This window comes from Amblyomma americanum, chromosome 2, assembly GCF_052857255.1.
Source record: "Amblyomma americanum isolate KBUSLIRL-KWMA chromosome 2, ASM5285725v1, whole genome shotgun sequence".
Classification (NCBI taxonomy): domain Eukaryota; kingdom Metazoa; phylum Arthropoda; class Arachnida; order Ixodida; family Ixodidae; genus Amblyomma; species Amblyomma americanum.
The window spans coordinates 153,098,802-153,118,771 of record NC_135498.1 but is presented as its reverse complement, the minus strand read 5'-3'; the positions used below and the strand labels follow the sequence as shown (position 1 = coordinate 153,118,771).

Here is a 19,970-nt window from a genome sequence, read left to right as displayed (position 1 = left end):
TACATTCTTGACTGCATCTTATATATAACTGCTGGAAGCTGGGTACTCAACAGCACCTCCCTTGTCTCCCACTTCTGGTGCTTCGGCAGAAGCCCTCACGGTTCAAGAGCAATTCAACGTATTTTAGCATTTGGTGAGCTCGAAGAGGTTGAATGCATGAATCTTTCAGGTGATGCTTAGAAAATTTTTTTGTACGAGCATTGGAAGTAGTGTTGAAATTGCCAGTTGACCCATAGCGGACTTGCATGAGCCGTGCTCTTCATAAGCCAGCTGTCATTTCTGGCTCATGGTGAATCCAGCTTGTCATGTGTTTTCTGGCGCTCTGTGTTCAGTGTAACGTGAGTAGGGCTCATCCAAAGCATTCTGTTGGTTTGTCTACAGATGGCACCATGGGTACTATATGACTGTTTTGGGGCCATCTTTCAAAAAGAAGATATGTCGGTTAGGGTGTTAAAGCAGTGATGGTGTTCAGGCTTCTCCACGCAGCACTGCACCAGTTTTGGGGCTGCATGAAGCGTGATCTATGGGTGAGTAATATTTCCAGTGCAGGGCCGCTTGTGCAGAAACCACAAGGAAAAAGCGGGGCCTCGACTGAAAGTTGCTTTCTTCAGTACTAACTTAGTAGCAATGTGGGCCGCCTTTTATCTCTGCGTCATGTCTATAGTCACTTTACTGTGGCTGGGACATGTGCAAACGCAACCTTAGTAGCTGAGACACTCTCTTGGGGTCCCTTTGGTGCACTGGACACCATTGGTTAGAAAAGAAGAAAATATCTGGAGAAATCAAGGGCCTTCCAGATGGGTGCTGGACAATTGCTGTGATTCTGAATGGGTGGTGCCATAATGTACAGGGTCGCTAAATATGAAAGGGAACACGGAAACACATGGCCCTCGCTCTTCGTGAAGCGCTGCCATCGACAGCTGGTGAGAATGGGCAGCACCAGGAGCATGGGCGGAAAGAGCAGCCGGCTGTGCTTACTACGCTTGCTGCTTTCTCGCCGATTCTCGCCGGCTTTCAGCAGCAGCGCTTCGCGAAGCGCGGGGGCCACGTGTTTCCGTGTTCCCTTTCATATTGAGCTACCCTGCACACAAGGTTAAACTCGGGAGCTGGTGACAATCATCAGAAATGTGCTTCAGCATCCATCTGATCTTTTAGTTGAAAACTGCAGAGTTTGCTTTTAAAAATTGATAAAGAGCTGACGGAATGTTGTCTGAAGAGTGCAACAGGCTGTTGCTTAGAATTTTTCGTCTTGGCGGTTAGTCTTCACGATGCCTTGCATAAATTTCTGTCAACTGATGAGGATGGCAAAATAAGTGTGTCAGTGTGTACCAATTTGAATCCTGTCTGTATGCTTAAAGATGACTTAAATTCGTTGTTCAAGACAGTGCATGTCTAACAACACAGAGACATAAGCGCTCTCCTCTGTGGTGTCGTGCAGAGAAGCTCACAGCAGCGGCAGCCCTGTTGGAGTCCTTTGGCAACTGTCGCACGGCAGCCAACGCCAATGCTTCGCGCTTCACCCAGCTCTTCTCGCTGGACTTTGATCACATGGGGCAGGTGGTCTCCGCCTCTGTGCAGGTGGGTGGGTCTCCTTCATAACCTGCATCTGTGCTCGAGCCACAGGCATGTAAGCGATGATAGTTTGAAATCACATTCAGTAGGGATATATGAATGTAGCTTGCTCCAATTACTGAATTGGAGACCAGATAATTTGTATATCTTGAAAGGAGACAAAGCGTGGCAAATACCATTCCAAGGGGGGGCATTTTTCCATTTTTCCAATTTTTCTAACGAGGGGGCAAATACCATTTTTCCAAGCATTTCATCCCTGAAAAGCTGAGCATCAGGCTGGGAAAAAGTTTGTACCCATTACAAAATCGGTGGGTACCCAGCGGCACTGGGTATCGAACATTGCACCTCTGGCATGTGAGGTGGACACTCAAACCACTAGGCCACGGCTGCAGCAAAGCGGTAAAAGCGCAGTTCAGTGATGAGTGTTCAGCGATGGGAAACTGGCTGGCTTTGTTTTCATATTGTACATTGAGAAGGTATTTGTTGTGAGAGGTTGAGAGCTGGACATTTTTTCGTTATTGGCACTCATGACAAGCAAAATTGTCTCACACTGCTTGTACAAGGCATGAGCGTCCCAGACTGTTATTTGTGGGGACTGAGCCTTCTCCAGTTCCTCCATATATCCTTTCCTTTTTCTTTCCTGTGGAGGCCCTGATGCTGGAGCGGTCACGGGTCTCCCGGAGGCCTGAAGGCGAGCCAAACTTCCACATCTTCTACTACCTCTTGGCTGGCGCAGGAGATCCACTCAGGTGGGCTACTCCGTGGAGTAGACACACTTGCCACAGTACCTTTCAGCAGCATGCTGCTTCTCAGGACCAGGAGTAGCCAGCTGTACTTTAAGAGTGTCCTTGGCCGTCTTGTTTGCTCAGACACTAGATACTTGTCCCGCTCACCTTGACATTTAGTATGGGATGATCCTAATGGAGTTGCAGGGAATGTGTTTCTGAATGTGTTTTTGTCACAGGACACTTATACTATTTTGCCACATCGTACTACAGTAAAAGCTCGTTAATTAAAACTCTGTTAATTTGAACTTATGGTTAATTCGAGCTGACACCCAGGTCTCGGCACAGCTCTCTTTATTTCAGTGGGGGGAAACTCCCGGTAATTTGAACAAGTCAGCATCCCTTACGGTTAATTCAAACTAGGAGCCCTTGGCTGACACCACTCCTTGTAGAAAGAAGTTGACCCATAGCGAGTACAACACGCTGCAAATTCACTAGAAATGTAAAACAATTGAAAAGAAAAAAGCCGAATGCACGAGGCTGTCGCGGCCCGCGCTCCGGTGCATGCCGAAGCAGGTTTTTCGCTGCCGGAGCACTTGCCCGCACCGCCGATGCTTCGCCCAAGCCGCAAGCCGTTCCAGGTTTTCGTTGTGCCGCGGTCGCTGGGTTGCGATTATGCGGTGTACACAACGCAGTACGGTGATTCGGGCCTCGCCGTGATGCTTTTTGTTGGTGCTGCGAGCTACGTGGACAGCAGTGTGGAGATGGAGCCCTTGAGTGACACTGCTATAATTGAGGCTGCATGATGTGAGCAGACGACACAGGGCTCACATGCGATAAGCACAGCCGACAGTGATGAGTCCGACTGCGGCGACGAGCCTATGCCACAGCCAAGAGCATGTGAAGTAGCTTCAGCGCTCGATGTTGCAGCACGCTACTGTGCCAGTGAGAACTCGGACGTTGCACTGGAGCTCTTGGGCAAGCTGCAGATGATGCTGATGGAGTCTCGGCATAAGAAACGGAAGCGAATGCAGATCACTGATTACTTCAATTTTGACAACCCTTCCCTGAAAATAAACATGTTTTGGAGCATAAATAACGTCCTATATTCCAGCACTAAAGCTCGCTGCTCACACGAATGCATTCCAGTACTTGTTTCTGGCACATTACTGGCCGATCAGTTTATTTGATTTGCCATTTGGACCGCATGAATTTGATTCTCAGAATCGCCCGCCACAAACATGTAGTAGTGCCTAGCCCGCGATAACGAGTCTAGATATGACTGCTTAGGATTCTGTCCGCGCGGTGGGGCGCAATGGGCACTCATTCTAGTGCCCATTCGATAATTCAAACTTCACTTAATTCGAACAATTTTTCGGTCCCCTTTGAGTTGGAATTAACGAGCTTTTACTGTACTACTAATATATAGGCGGACACAACTGAAGAACATAGGAGCAAATGCCCCACAAAAGATGCGCTCCAAACAGTGGAGCCAAACCACAGTAGACTCGCAGTCATTCAAACTCTGATAATTTGTACTTTCAGTTAATTCAAACAAATTTCAAAATTTTGTATTTCTGATAACATTCCTGAAGCATTTTATGCCTTTTAATTTTTACCGTGGTTTCACTTAGCTTAAACTTTTTTGTCTAGCTCAAATTTTTCTGACCACACAACCGTTCGACAAATGCTTGTTGAATGCACATGTCAGTGCCTTTCACCTGTCATTTATGGTATGCTAATATTTATAGCTATGGCTCCATGCATTGAAAAGAGGCTCCAAAATACTATTTGTATGTATAGATACCCATTACGCTAATGGCATTTAGCCCTGGATCATAATAAGGTGCACTTTTGATAATTCAAACGAAAGTGGCCAGTCACTTCAAGCTTGAATTAATGATTTTGCTGTATTTTCATGAAACTGCAGTTAATTGCATTTTGCCTGCCACTGTGGCACCGTAGGTGGCTAACAGGCGTGAATTGAAGGAGTGCATCTAGTTCAGTGCCACTAGTTGAAGGGGGGCACCTGACGCCGCATTCTTGAACCATGACTGACTTTAAAGCTTTTGACTGCCCGTGGTTTACCCACGGCTGTTGCCATCAGTTAGGCCCATCTGACAGGGGTTTGATGGCTGATCTCCATGTTGGTATGAGAGATGTTTGTTTTCAAGGACACTGTCTACCCTGTCAAACACTCCGTTCCTTCGCCTTTCACCCGCCACAGGAAGGAGCTACACCTGGACAACCTGGAGCAGCCCAACCTATTCGTTTCACCCCTCAGGAAGGTAACTCGTGCCCTGGCTCACTTTCTGCCTTTTATTTTCTTTCACCTTCATTTTCAGGTGCAGTGGCACAAATAGAGGAAGAACTAGATGGGAAAATGCTAATCTAAAAAAAGCAAGTGTATAAATTTGATACCGCTATATTTAAATTGACTAGATTTTCAACAAAGTTGATTGTTTCTTGCAGTGCCCGGATGAATGTGGTAGTGGGATGTTCTATATTTTGTTTGTAGAAACAGTGAGTGCTGTGAAGTGTGTTTTGTTTACAGCAAAGCTTCGTTAATTTGACCTATTAATTCATAAATTTAGATTAATTTAGATTCAGCAAGCTGTATTCAAATATCCCTCCTCAAGCCTCAACTACAGCATCGTTTCATGCTCATTTGGGACATGCACGCAATGGTAGACATGAAAAAATCGGAGGTCCCCTATCAATAGGCCGAAGAATACTATGGCTGCATGGTTTTGTCGGTGCGCACCCCGTGATCGCGTGCGCTACCGAGCACATGCCAATTACGGCGGGCCTTACTCTGAGGGAACAAAAAAACGACACTCTGGCTGACACAAGCAGGCATTTATTACTGCAACAACAATAATGCCAGCTAGCAACAAGACATGTTAATGACAGACTCACCAGCAAGGTTACAAGCGAATGTTCGCCCACGCTAGGGCGAGGGATACTCCGAAGCTGGACGGGATGATATGCGGGAGCATGTCTCCACTTCTGCCACTTCCTCGCCCCGCTGGCGAAGAGCAGAGCGCCCGTCTAACAGTCCATGCGCGCTGACCTTCCCCAGCCGAAGAGAGAGTCGTGTCCCCCGTGCGCGCGCACAGCAATCATGCCGTTTGTGGTGCTCATGTAGCTGCGACGGCGGCGCCCTCCCTTGTTAGTTAAAGTAACTAACTAGGGAAGCGAACCACACAGGACAGCACGGCAGGTCCCCACAGTGGCCGTCAGCCACACTTCAGCAGCCAGCTTATCCCAGCAGCCCGCCGACTTGAATACTGATTGGAGCATCGCTGGTGCTTGCTTTTTTTTTCTCCTTGCCGCTCTGGCTCTAATGGGCACTTCTCATGGTTCCTTTTCCTTGGTTCTTCAGTGCACCGAAACTATGCACTAGTTGCACGTTCGCTGTTTGTGTGACAAAGCCTCCTCAAAGCGACACTCTTGGTTGTGAATGGGGCTCCAACGCCATGCATCACACCGTGAAAGAAGCCACGGTGGCGCTTACCATTTTGGAGAAGTTCTGCTTCAACGCTCCCAGCAGTGACTTTACTGTGAAAAATAGCCATTGCCGCGAAGTTGTGTTCTCAAAAGCAGGGGACCATTTTTGATTCGCCAAATAAAGTTACTCTTATGCAAACAAATTCTGGCACTCTCTTTAGGGGCCATTTGATAATTTGAACCTTTGCAGATGTAGAACGTCTTTTATGCTCCTTCAAAGTCAGAATTAATGACCTGGTACTGTATCAGTAATTGTCGGAGCATCGACTATCAGTTTTCATAATTGACAGGGCTCCATACTGTAATGAAGCATGGGAAACTGTTTACAAGGTCATCATCAGATAGTTGTTATTTAGTCTATCACCAGTTTGCTTTACTGTGTCCATGCAAGTTCATTGCGCACCATTGTTGACGTCTCCCCAATGCCAGTTTTGAAGGGAATGTTTTTGACTGCTGGAACTGCAAGACTCTGAATGCCACAGCACCATCTCATTGGAATGATAATTGAAGGACCCAGACTTTGATGTGGGCAAACTTTTGTGGTAATTATTCGAGGCAAGTCTGATGTAAATGCATTCGACTCTTGATGATACGATCCCAGCTGATACAAATTCGGAAAATTCTCTGAACAAAGTACATTGTGTACAATGGGCATTTCGGATGTTCCAAGTGCTCTTCTGCCTCACTGTGGATAATACGAACATGGTAGCCCTGCTCCCACAACGCGAACAACACCATTGCAAGTCATGCGGCCGAAAGATCAATCCTGTCAACCGTAAACAGATCTGCGTAAATGCATTTCCTGTGCTTCAGTACATAGATTTTGTTTGTTTTTTGATGGTACAAATTTCGGGTGACATGAATATTTTTCATGACCCCATGAGATTCGTATGATTGATTGTTGCATCATACTAGAGATGCTGTGTTGGTGCCTGTTTAATGGCAGTTGTTGCCTCGCGGGATTTACACCAGCTCTTTGTGTGTGCAGCCGGATGACCAGAAGAAGGCTCGCCTCATGTGGGAGCTAGTCCAGGGCTCCCTGCAGACGCTTGGTGTCCGTGATGTGGAGAGCCGTGTCCTCTGGGCTGTGCTGGCTGCCATCGTCCACCTCGGACATGCCGGGGCGCTTCGCAGTGAGTGCTTGCCTTCTGTCGCAGTTGCGTGACGTTAGGACATGCAAAGCTCTGCTTCTTTCTTCTGCGGTGGGGCTGCAGCAGAATCACTTGTAACTGCGTGGAGTTACCTGCAGGGCATATTTTATTGTAAATTTGTTACATAAAGATAATGCTATAAGGATCGTATTGCTTGCTTGCAACTGCTGTGTTTTTTGAAAAGCTATTGGCTGCACACACTTGTTGCATCGTACATGCTAGGCTGTGGACCTTTTCTGGGTGTGCGAAACATGTGGGAGTTTGGAACTTCATTCGAATGATTAGATTATACTCTGAAATTTGTGTGGCACGTGATTTATGTGTAACCCAAACATAGGGAAATAGATAATCCTGCAAGTATGACCATGTGTTTTTTTTTAGCATGTGCTGATCTCCGAAGGCTAGTGCCTTGCATTGAAGTTACTGTATTTACACGATTGTAAGTCGACTCGAATGTAAGTTGACCCCCCCACATCACATTTCTGAAAAAAAATGAAAACTTGGAGGTCGTTTATGCTTGACCTTTAATAATAGAACACGATAGCACTATCCTGCGGCCTCTGCTTATCGCCAGCCGCTATCCACTACTGTGCACGGGAGCACCCGTGGGCACATTCCACAACGAAAATGTACCATAAAAACTGGACTATAGGTCGGACCGGAATATAGGTCGACCCCCAAGTAACCAATTCTAAAAATGAAAAAATCTGTAAAAGAAAGCAATGAAAAAAGTACCGAAAGACACCCTTGTCTTGAAACATATGCGACTCAACAGGTTGCACAATGGTGACAGTATTTATTCTTATTTAAATGCTGCTCGTATGTACACCCGGCCAATTTTTTTTAACAGTATCGCACGCCCATCGACCCGCGTGTGTCGCGAATTGGTACCGCGCCTGTGACTTTCTGAAGGGGAACACTGTCGCTTGCAGGTTCGAACAAAAGAACAAAGAGATCAAACAAAACAAAACGAAGCCGTATTTATAATTTAAGGAAAGGGACCAAATGGAAACGGAAACGAAAAGAAGAAAAACACACACTCAACAGGTGTACAACACTGCAGGATAAAGGAAAGAGTTCACCAGGTACTGAGCGTCCCAGGTAAAGCGGGGATGCCTTGCAGACAGGATGAAACGCAGGTAGATGAACTGCGACGTGTCGCTGGCGTTACGTCGAAGGAAGCGGCGACAAAGAACCAGGTGGTAGTAGGAGCGGAGAGGAACTCAGGGAGACGCAGGTGGATTCCAGTCAGCAGCCCAAGGAACTTGGAAGCAGCAGGAAAAACGTAGCCAGGTCTCGTTGACGGCGTCACGAAACGCTGGAGGCGTTGAGCAGGGTATCCAAGAGAGGCACTAGGCAGCACGGACCGTCAGTCCATCGGCTGCCACCTCCACACTTGCAAAGAACGTAGGAGGCGTGCGTCGGTGATAGAAGGGAGGTCCACGGCAGCACGGATCCAACGTCCGACGGCTGCCACCTCCACGTTTGAATGACCCGATCTCCACTGCGTTGTCTTCCTTTACACCTCGGTTTTCTGACACATCAGCTCTCCGCTCCTCGTGCTCGCCACGCTCTTTATCGCCATTGCCTCGCACACACCATTCGCACGCGCACACGCACTCCAGCCACCCACATGCACTCCACCCACCATCCTCTTCAATAAAAGTTTACTCTCTCAGTTACTCACATCAAAGCGCTACACATTTTGCATAATTTGGTTGCACTGACCGCTGACGGTAGACAGCATAGACAGTGGCAGGCCTAATTCCTTGGCCATGTCAGTGCACCTTTTCTTGGTCTCTTCGTCCACCTTCTTTAAAATATCCAATTAGTAGTCTTTAAAAGACTGTGCCTTCCGCTTTTGCGACATTGTTCTGATTGCAGTATCTTTTGGGCTGACGCGATCGATGCTTGTGAAGCAACACATGCTAACAACACGCTGCACTTCCGTAGTCTTTCTTCGCGCACGAGGGAACAAAGAAGCAAGAACTGCTGCTGCTGCTGCGATGATCTGTGCGCTGGCTATAGCAGAGAGCAGGGGAGAGGGGCATGCGGGGCCGCGAGAAATGTGGAGAGGACAAACCGCCCTGGAAAATGCTGGGTGGGCTGGCTGGTTTGCAGGGCAAAGGGACCAATAAGCGGCGGAGCTAGCCTGGGGCAACAGCGAAGTTAAAAATAATAATAAAAGGCGGAGAGGCTTCCGCCAAAAACGAGAGAGAGAAAGTTTGCGCTTGCCCGTCCCTTGCCTGGTCAGCCTCCCTGCTGGCACGGAATCCCAAACCGGTACTGGCGCATGCTGCACTGGCGGTTGCTCGACGGTCACGGTACCAGAGTTCATATCATCCGGCGCGACGCGGGATAGTGTTCGGAACATCCGCATTTTGGCTTATTCTACACAATGCAATTCCAAAATTCTTATCACCGAGATTCTACTGTATAAATTATTTAGCGGTCATAGGTGAATACGAGGTGGTGATCCATTTATTCTAATGTACAAGGCATCATTTGAAAGAAGAAAACACTCAATTAAAATTAGATGACTATAGTCCTTTAAGCTCGTGCAGCTGTCAGCATAGGTCATTTTTTTTTATGCAAGTGTTGCTTTTCAACCATTTTGCTGTGTGGTAGGTTAAGCAATTGTATGTTTTGTGCTTCTGCATTTCACTTCACTCAAGGCACAGCACATTCATCTTGGGCAGATCTCAGAATTTGTTCATTATGAATCTGTATGCAGAAGTAGCTTGGTGTGGCTTAATTGACTGGACAGGAACTCGGCCTTCTCACAAATTTGTTTATTTATGTATATGTTTAACAGTATCCTAAAATGTCAATTAGTCATTAAATTTGGATTCATAAATAGGGTAACCATAAACACACAAAACAGAAAAACAACAAAAAGTGCACCATTTTAGTCAAAAGAAAAAGACAATAGAACATGCTAACGGGGCCAACATAATTTTATGTGATATTGATGAAAAGAGACCGTGAGAATAGACGACGCAGGAAACAATTAAACGCTCTGTGAAAAAAAATGCTCTGTAGAAAAAAAAAAAGCAGTTCGTTTACAAGAAACAATGTGATGCAAATCATAAAACAAGCTACTGCTAGTCAAATTAATGCTTTATTTCTTTAACAAAAGGGCTCGCAAGAAAGGAATATTGCAAAACTGGTCACAAGCTGTCTTTGGTAGAGAGAAATATTCAGCAGAACCCCGCCATAGTTAACAGGCACATAGGAAAGTGAAACTTTGGTCCCATTCTGCGTTCCATAGGTGACTGTACATTTTTTTTTCCTTAATAGTAAAGGGAACTTTATTCAAGAAACGGCTACAGTAAAGAGCGCCCGGCCATTGCGACCTACTTCCCATAGAATGATGCCATCGCAGAGCGTGCAAAGTCTAGGATTGCAAGGCCGACATTCGGGGCAAAAAGGGATACCAAAAATGATAAAATGATGCTCTTTGAGATGGCTTAACTACCATGCTCTAGACCGACTAGGAGAAGCTGACTTTTCGGAGTCCTCTGGACCGTGAGGAAAAGTGCGCGCTAAGAAAGGAAAGACAGTAAAAGTGCAGTGAAGATTATGGACGGCAACAAACAAAGTGCAAACTTTCACAGCACAGGGCATTGCGAAGCATGAGGCAGCAGCGGTGGCGACACTGCATGGGCGGTTTTGCCGCGCTTCATCCTGTCGCACACTTATCTTACCTATTGCCTCTTAAATAGCACCGAGGCCACGGCCGTTTTCATGCAAAGCTTTGGTTTTCACAAGGAGTCAAACTTGCCTTGTATACGTGCTGAGGCAATACTTCCATAATATACAAACAAAATAAAAATTGTGATAACACAAAATGTGACAGCTTAAATAATTATCAAATATAGAGTTGATAAGAGCAGGATGAAAGGCACTTAGGAAAGTGTTTGTTTCCTAAACTAACACTGCATGTTGGTTTAGGTTGGTTTAGGCCATGCTATTACCAAAAACTAGTAGTAAAGACCCTGGTGCAGTGAATATTTTTGTTGATCCGAGTTACTTTAGTATAGAGGGGTTCTACTGTAATGCATGTTTCAGTAAGCTTGATTCTGCTGTTTACAGTGAGCGCAAGAAGTGGTTGAAAGTTACCTAAAATGGCCATGGCATAGTATGAGAGAGTGATTCACTTTTGGCTGTCTTACCCCTCTCTGGCGGTGTTCATAACTGCCGATCAAGTCTTCAGAGCTGGAGTGCATGTTTTGGCCAGTTCAATGCTTCACTTGCCAGCACAGTGGGAAAGATGATGCAGATGCCCCATTTAGTGCGTCTCTCATTTGAGCAGTGTTTTGAGGATGCACTTCAGCTTTGTGTGTAGGATTTTGAGCTAGGCCTCGTCGTTCTGTCGTGTCCTTGCAGATGCCAATGGGCGGGTGCAGTTTGCACGGGCGGCCAGTGCCCAGCGGGCCTCCCTCTTGCTGGGAACCTCGGTCGAGGACCTGTCCAAGGCAGCCCTAGACTCGCCACTCCTGACAGCTGCTGGCAACAGTCGCGTGCCGGGCCGGTGAGAGAACACAGACTGCCTGCTTGCATGATACCGAGTAGCACCAGTTTAATTGGGTGTGATTCTCTTTATCATTGCCTTCACCAGCAAGTGCCAGGGATGCCTATTTTAATGCGATAGTGTAAACGGTCCCATCGGCGTAGTTGGCGTCATCGTCATTGCATGCCAAAAAGCCAGACTGGTCAAAAAGGTGGCTATGTCATACATGGAGTGGCGGATTTGGAAAGTAGCACCGAGTAGCACCAGTTTAATTGGGTGTGATTCTCTTTATCATTGCCTTCACCAGCAAGTGCCAGGGATGCCTATTTTAATGCGATAGTGTAAACGGTCCCATCGGCGTAGTTGGCGTCATCGTCATTGCATGCCAAAAAGCCAGACTGGTCGAAAAGGTGGCTATGTCATACATGGAGTGGCGGATTTGGAAAGTAATTAAAGCAGTGGAGAGCGGGGGGGTTAGGAGGTCGCAACATGACTCAAACATCATTAGGGCGTGTAAGTACATGAGGTAAATGTATTGCACTGAAAAGAAAATTGTACTAATTAATCGGGAACCGAGCCCCTTACCCTGGCATTGCTAGTCAGACACGCTACCCCTAGGCTATGCAGGCACCTTCTTGCAGCTTTGTTAAAGTGGTGCTTTATGTGTATGTTGTGTGGTTTTTCGCATACTATGGAAACAGTTTCCGTGTCTGTGTGAGCAAGAGGGACCGCTAACGGGCACAGTCGTGTTAACCCTTAAAGGTGGAGCTTAAAAGTCCCCCAAATTTTTTAGACAATGGCCTCCATTCTTATGTGAGCTCCAGTTACCAGACTCAGCATCGACCTACTCATCGGTCTGTCGTTCAGTTACCTGTCAATTTTCGGGCAGCCAGCGCCTTTTCTCATTGTCACAAGCATTGCCCTAAGCACAGCAGTAGGAGTGTGCTGTGCCTCCACGACTGAGATGCTGAGAGCGAATAGTAAGACAGATACTGTAGAAGCCTGGGCAAGCTGCTGTGACATTGTTTTACAGCAGCCCAAGGGACAAAGGACGAGACAAGTGCACAGACATGGCACTGAACTTAAAACTGTATTTAAGAAGTGCAAATCGCCTCAATAAATCCAGTCGTAAGTTCAGCGCTGTGTCTGTGCACTTGTCTCCTCCTTTGTCCCTTACGCTGCTGTAAAACAACGAATACAAATAGTAAGAACTGCGAAGTTGGGAAAGGGTGCAGCGTGAAAATTAAGTTATCAGGCGTAAATGGACCAGGCACATGAAAGCAAGAAAAAACAGGCAAGGAAAAACAATTGTTTTTCCTTTTTTTCTTTTCTGGCGAGTGCTCCTCTTTTCTGTTCTTATGTTCCCTCCTCGCCAAACGGGATTCTGTCAAACACTCGAATACTTGGATCTTAGGTATTCACCTCTGAAACAAACCTGAATCAGTGCTTCACACACATCCATCAGGCTTTGCCAGCAGTCATGCAGTATTCAATCTGACAAAGTGCAATCAAGGTTCTGGCTAAGTTACTGCAAATTTTTTTTTTCTTTGATGATCTCTTACCTTTCTGTTGAATAATTCTGCAGTGTTTAAAGGTATGCAAAAAATTTTGGCGTGCAGTATTGAAAGCACTGTGCTGTTAAGCTTGGTGAGTTTGCACAGGACTGGACTGATTTTGTTTGTCCCTATTAGTAATTGCACATGCTGGTTAGTCCTCCATATTTGATGTTCAAGGGCACTGTCGATTTGGTCAAGAGTGCAGTGTAATGTCTGCTGCATAGTGAGAGCTTTCTTTGTTTTTATCTGTTGTGAGCATTCGTTGCTGGTTCTCTGGGAATCCCAGTCACAAGTAACGCCCACATTTACAGTAGAACCTCGTTGATGCATTGCCAAAACATATGGCGGGAAAGATTATTATAGAGGAAAACGTATCAGTCAAAACGACTCAGATTTTGAAAAATGTGATGGGCACAAGCGCACTTGCTCAGACTTCGACTTCCAGTAAAGTCTGCTGAGCACTCGTCGCCACAGAATCTGAAGAGAGTTTATACAGCTTCTGAGATGTCTCTCTATATTCTTGTTGCCTTTTAGAGTGAAAGAAACTCGCAGCGCATCCGGTCTGGTGGCCGAGCGAAGTAGCCGAGATCTCTTTGTTGCAACTGTTGTTTTGGATGCTTTGCCCCATGGCACTCGTGCACTGTTGAGAGGCCACTCTTGCAGATGACTGCTGCTACGCTTCTGCTGATGGCTGGTTGATATGGTAGCACATCCACCATTGTCACTAGCCTTTTCAAATGATCAGAATTTGGTTAAATTATGTGCATATTTATTGGGAAGTGCATTTTCCGGGAACATATTAAGAAGAAAAACTTCAGGGAACACTTACGCTCTGCTTTAAGGGTATGATGCAGTAGCGTTAATGGGTACCTTCACTGGCCTGGGGTCCTCTTTGCACATCACTGGGCAGGCATGGTCATTCTCAGATTCTTCACATTGATAGATCGCTGGCAGCCCTCATACCACTCTTGGTGCAGTGATGCAGCGGCTAAGCGACGTGTCACTGCCCCGGCAGATAGCTGTTTCAAGACTGAGGGCTTATGAGACTCGGGCTGCTCTTCCTGAGCAAATCTCGTGGCCAGTCATTAACTGCCATCTGCCACAGTGGGCACTTTGCTCACAGTCCGGTGTCCAGGTTGTGCCCATGTCACAGGGTCACGTGCCATATGTGGCAAATGGGAAACTTGCTTTTCACTCATAACACCATAGCCGCATCAACTTTAAAATCACCTGAACCGGGAGTATATCAACATGGCTCTGTTATACTCCTTTCTTTCCTGTGGCCCTTGTTGTGCCCTCATGCATTGAGGCTCACATAGACAGCCTAGTTCTCTCTTCTGGAACATATGCAGGGGTCAGGGAGACGCGGCCGGAGACCCCGCGGACCCTCTGCAGGACTTCGTGGCATCCCTCTACCAGGAAGTGTTCAACGTTGTCGTGTCACTCGTCAACCGGTGAGTGCTTTCTCTTTCTTCCAGACCTCTGTCTGCACTGTGTATCTCAGCTGTTGCCAGTTTGAGCCGAAAATTAAGTTTTCATTGCTGACAGTTTTGCCACGGTTTAAGACAGCCTGAAGAATTAAGCGGAAAGTGCTTTTAGCAAAATTTTTTTTATGTCTTGATATATTTACATGAAATTGTTTTGAGCATGTTAGAAATAATATTTTGACTACTGTCGCAGAATTTCTCTGTTATAGCTCCAGAAAATTGTTCTCTAATATATATCTCTGAATCTTGTAAAAAGACTGCAGACTTAAGAAAATGTGGCAGAAGGCTGAATAAATGTTGAAAAAAAACAGAGTTTCAGAAAACATCAGATTTCCTATCTGTACGACCCATAGAGTTTCTTACTATTACCTAGAGGGAAAGCTGGCGCCCCGTCTATGGGAATTTGCATGGAGCTTCCTCCAGACCACCTCAGCCACCATGGGCGCTCTAAGCATCATGGTTCGGTGTGCTACGAACTGCAGAACCACAACTTTTGGCCAAAAGTAATGCAAAAATAAACATTGTTCGGTAATCAATTATGCCCTAACATTCAGTATCCTGTCTAGAAATTACAACAAATGAGCAGAAAAGCATGTAAATGTAAAGTTTGCCCAAAATAAGAGATGGCTTGCTCACGTATTGGCCAAGTAGTGCACACCACAAAAACAAATATTTTGTGCTTAAGTTAAAGAAATGTTGTTGCCTAAACATTTTAAGAGGTTTTTAATGGCATTTCGGAAAACAGGAACCATTTATTGGCGTCGTGGGCTGTTGCGTTTTCGCTACAATGGCTTTTGTGCACTACATTCGTGCCAAAGTTGTCTGTGCGCGGGGTGTGCCATGGACGGAAGGAGACATCTCAGTAACGCCACTCTGTGTTCCAGAAAAAATCGGGCTGTCCCGCACCAAGTATGTCACCGACCCATGTTGCTTTGAGCGTCCACGGTGGCTGAGGGGCAGCTTTTCCTCTAGTTAATCATAAGAAACGCTGTAGTAAGGCCATTTTAATCCATCCCAAAAGATTTTTCTCTCAAAACAGACCAGAAGCAGCATTAAAAAGTGTTTTTGTGACTGTAGGTAGCAAAAAAGTGGCTGTTTGTGCAACTTTAGTGCCAATTTTCTCATAAGTGTTTTTGGGGCCGACATCACTGCTTGCACAAAACATAACATGACAATGTCCTCACGGAGTTTCATGCAGTTTGTTGCGTTGTGTTCTTTGATAAAATCTTTATGCAGTGATATTCCTGCATTCTTTAATTACTTGATTTTTTTTACTCTGCAACTACTTCCATATAATGAGTGCTTATGCAAGCATGGATATAACGTGCTGTGCAGAAAAACTTCAGGCTGATAAAACTATTTTGAGAGTGAGCACTGCATGGCTGAATTTAAGAGTGACTGCAGGCCTCTGCCTTGCTTTGTTGTCACATCAGGGCTGAAATCTGATATTTTTCTCTTTTTTTTCTCTCTGCAAAGTTCCTTAACAGCATAGTGAATGCTAGACAGGGAGTGCGAAATGAAGAGGCCTACACACAGGTCTTCCTAGCACTCTGCTGTCATGAGGTGAAACCGGCTAGTGGAATGAATCTTGCTCTCATGATCTTTACAGCTTCACTTCAGTGTCATTAAGAGCACAAGGATTTTTAGAGAGAGCGAAGGAAACGGCCAGTTATATCATAACAAGGACTGATTTAAAACAGTATTTTTCAAGTAGAGTTATTGTTTTGGGGGGGCTTTTTTTGCTTCAACAGAAACATTGCTGAGCTGCTTGTTCTGCTTTGTTGTGCCCAGGGCCCTGGGTGGTTCCGGGCGCAGTGTGGCTGCGGTGCAGGTCCTGGACTGCCCCGGGTTCCAGCCCCAGAGCGGCACCAGTGCGGGTGGCAGCGCAGCGGCCACCCTGGAAGAGTTGTGCCACAACTATGTCCAGGAGCGGCTGCAGCTGCTCTTCCACCAGTGGACCTTCCTCAGTCAGCAGGAGAGATACGATCAGGTATGCCCTCTGTCTTTGACCTGGGGTACTATGTGATGGGAGCCAGTGATCCCCATAGTAGGAGTGGAAGTTCTGAAATCCGCACAGGTAGCTAGAACAAATGAACAAGATTCCTGAACCTTCACACTTTGTTTTACAGAGCTCTGTTTTTTTGGTACTGCCCATAGAGAAACTCTAGCATAAAGTCTGGCTGCGGTGGCTTATTGGTTAAGGTGCTCACCAGAGGGATAGAGAAATGCGCAGAATATAACCAACCCCAATATATAGCCTTCATTGATTACGAGGTTTGACTAAGTGGAAACCTCGGCAGTCATGCAGGCATTGCGGAGTCAGGGTGTAGAAGAGCCTTTTGCCAAAATACTGGAAGATATCTACAATGCCTGCACAGCTATCATAGTCCTTCACAAAGTCAGCAGTAAAATTCCAATAAGAAAGGGCATCGGGCAGGGATACACGATCTCGCCAATGCTGTTCACCGCCTGCTTACAGGAGACATTCAGAGGCCTATAGTGTGAAAACTTGAAAATATGAGTTAATGGAGAATACCTTACTAATCTACGATTCGCTGATGACATTGCCTTGCTGAGTCACTCAGGAGGCGAACTGCAAATCATGATAAATGAGATAGACAGGCAGACCACAACGGTGGGTCAGAAAATTAACATGCATAAAACCAAGCTAATGTTCAACAATCTAGCAAGGGAACAGCAATTTACAATTTGTAGCGAGGTGCTGGAAGTGCTAAGGGAATACGTCTACTTAGGGCAGGTAGTGATCGCTGATCCAGATAATGAGAGGGAAATAACTAGAAGAATAAGAATGGGGTGGAGCACATATGGCAGGTTCTCTCAGATCATGAATGGCGGTTTACCAATATCCCTCAAGAGAAAAGTATACAACAGCTGTATCTTACTGGTACGTAATTATTCGAATCTAAGCCGATGGTTTTTATTGAAATTCCGATTACAATACTGGGGTGTCGGCTTAGATTCTAGGATGTGGCAGCGCAATTGCCATCGCCATCGGCGGTACTGCGCATGCAGAGCCTCTAGCGCCGCCTTCCAGCATGCTTCGTCAGATGAGCTGATTGGCTCGTTAGTCTTGTGGCTAGCATTGCTAGTGTGACTCCATTATCTCGTCTCATGACGCGATGGCGCCAACAAATAAGTGGTGTCATTACACCGCTGCTTTCAGGCAAAAAGTTGTGCTTGCGACCAATCTTCAAGTACAGCGAGAGTAGGGCATGGACGAAGCAAATATCTGCCGATGGCGAAAACAACAGGAACAGTTGTTCAACTGCGCTGCAACACGAATGGTGTGTTCCGGACCCCGCAGAGGCCGTCACCATGCCGTGGAAGAGGAAGTTGCTCAGTTTTTTAGGACGCAGAGGGCCGGAGCGCTTCCTGTTGCAACAGAAATTATTTAGGCGAAGGCCAGAGAGGTGACGAAAGCACGAGGCATCCCCTGCACCGCGTTCAAGGCAAGCAGAGGCTGGCTTCAAAAATTTATGAAGAGGTTTGGCTTTAGCATGCGTCAACGAACTTTAGTGTGCCAGAAGCTGCCCGGAGATATTGAAGAGAAAATGGTATCTTTCCAAAGGTATGTGATAAAGAAGAGGATTGAAAAGACCTATGAACTTGAGCAAATTTAGAATGCCGATCAGACCCCAGTTTATTTTGATATGCCCATGGCGTACACAGTGGCCAAGAAGGGGTCTAAAGAAGTAAAACTACGTACTGCGGGCTACGAGGAGCAACGTTTGACTGTGATGCTCTGCTGCACTGCCAATGGACGGAAGCTGCCGCCGTGCATCGTCTTCAAGCGGAAGAGTCTTCCTTCAAAGGAAAAGTTTCCGAGAAACGTCATTTTCGTGCGCACGAAAATGGATGGATGACCGCAGCAATGGTCAAAGAATTGATTAGGCTGGTCTGGCTGCGTCGACTAGGTGCATTGTTGTGCCGGGATTCTCTCCTGGTTTTAGACTCTTACAGCAGACACCTGACGGACGGCGTGAAGGTTGCACTCTCACGAGGTGGGACAGATGTGGCCACCATACTTGGCGGCACCACCAGTCAGCTGCAGCCACTCGATGTCGCCATCAACAGGCCCTTTAAATCTAGCATGCGCAAGTATTACACTGACTGGTTGACTGAACAAGATCATGAGCTCACTCCGACAGGTCGCATTAAATGCGCATCGCTCAGTCAAGTGGCCAACTGGGTTGCAGCAGTGTGGGAAGATATTCTGGCGGAGATGATCGGTGCAGTCATTCCATAAGTGCTGCATTTCAAACACGCTGGATGGTACCAAGGACAGCACGCTGTGGGATGGAGGCAGTGACAAAGAAATCTCCAGCGAGGAAAAAGACGAGTGATCAGTCGATCTCATGAAGAGCACATCCAGCTTTCATTTGAATAAATGTCTTTCTTGTTCAGGGCGGTCTTTTTCTTTTTTCTGTCGGCTTGCATTCGAGGTTGTTTTTTTTTCGGGTTCGCGATTTTTGGCGGGTCGGCTTGCAATCGCGGCCGGATTAGATTCGAGTAAATACGGTACTCACGTACAAGGCAGAAACGTGGAGGCTAATGAAAGCGGTTCAGCTTAAGTTAAGGACAACAAAATGAGCCATGGAAAGAAAAATGGTAGGTGTAACGTTAAAAGACCAGAAATGGGCAGAGTGGGTGAGGGAACGAAGGCGTGTTAATGACATCCTAGTCGAAATCAAGAGGAAGAAATGGGCTTGGGCAGGGCATGTAATGCGAAGGCAAGATAACCGCTGGTCCTTAAGGGTAACGGAGTGGATTCTAAGAGAAAGTAAGCGTAGCAGGGGCGGCAGAAGGTTAGGTGGGCGGATGAGATTAAGAAGTTTGCAGGCAAAGGGTGGATGCAGCTGGCAAATGACCGGGTTAATTGGAGAGACATGGGAGAGGCCTTTGCCCCACAGTGGGTGTAGTCAGGCTGGTGATGATGAGGTGAAATGCTGCTTATTTAAGCATTGCACTGGCACCGTGAAGCGTTTTGATCAGGCTTTGCTTCGAAGAGCACCTTCATTTTCTTGCGTTCATGACCTTGGAATGGGTACGCCTCCCTTGCGCTTCTCTGCTGCCTTTTTGCATGTTTACACTTAAGTATTCGCCTGAGAAGTAGTTCCATTTAAACCTGCAGGATAGGGGCACCCTGCGCCTTTACGCAGCTGCACACGTGGCGGTACAAGAGGGTGTGCTTGGTCTCGTCGTGCCTCCATCCAAAGTAGTGCAAAGCGCAACATTACGTGGTTGGTCTGTGCAAGGACCCACCACAGAAATTGCGGGTACCGTGTCCTCTGATTGGTATACTGTATTTACTCGCTTGTAACCCTCACCAAAATTTGAAAATAAAAATGCGTTTAAAAAGTGGAGGTGCGGGGAAGTTTTTCTTTGGGGGGGTCGGTCGGCTTCATGGCAATGCATGGCGGCCTCCCCCGTGTAGT

General features: G+C 46.5%; 1 protein-coding gene across 2 annotated transcripts in view; it reads left to right on the top strand.

Annotated features, from left to right (window-relative positions):
- LOC144121913 (unconventional myosin-XVIIIa-like) overlaps window positions 1–19,970 on the top strand; it is a 260,448-nt gene that overhangs the window by 95,294 nt on the left and 145,184 nt on the right. For both annotated transcript variants that reach the window (XM_077655352.1, XM_077655351.1), the window contains exons 6-12: window positions 1,439–1,578; window positions 2,221–2,321; window positions 4,525–4,585; window positions 6,796–6,940; window positions 11,348–11,492; window positions 14,380–14,481; window positions 16,306–16,504. In XM_077655352.1, coding sequence (XP_077511478.1) covers window positions 1,439–1,578; window positions 2,221–2,321; window positions 4,525–4,585; window positions 6,796–6,940; window positions 11,348–11,492; window positions 14,380–14,481; window positions 16,306–16,504 — 893 coding nt within the window. The remainder of the gene's footprint in view (window positions 1–1,438; window positions 1,579–2,220; window positions 2,322–4,524; window positions 4,586–6,795; window positions 6,941–11,347; window positions 11,493–14,379; window positions 14,482–16,305; window positions 16,505–19,970) is intronic.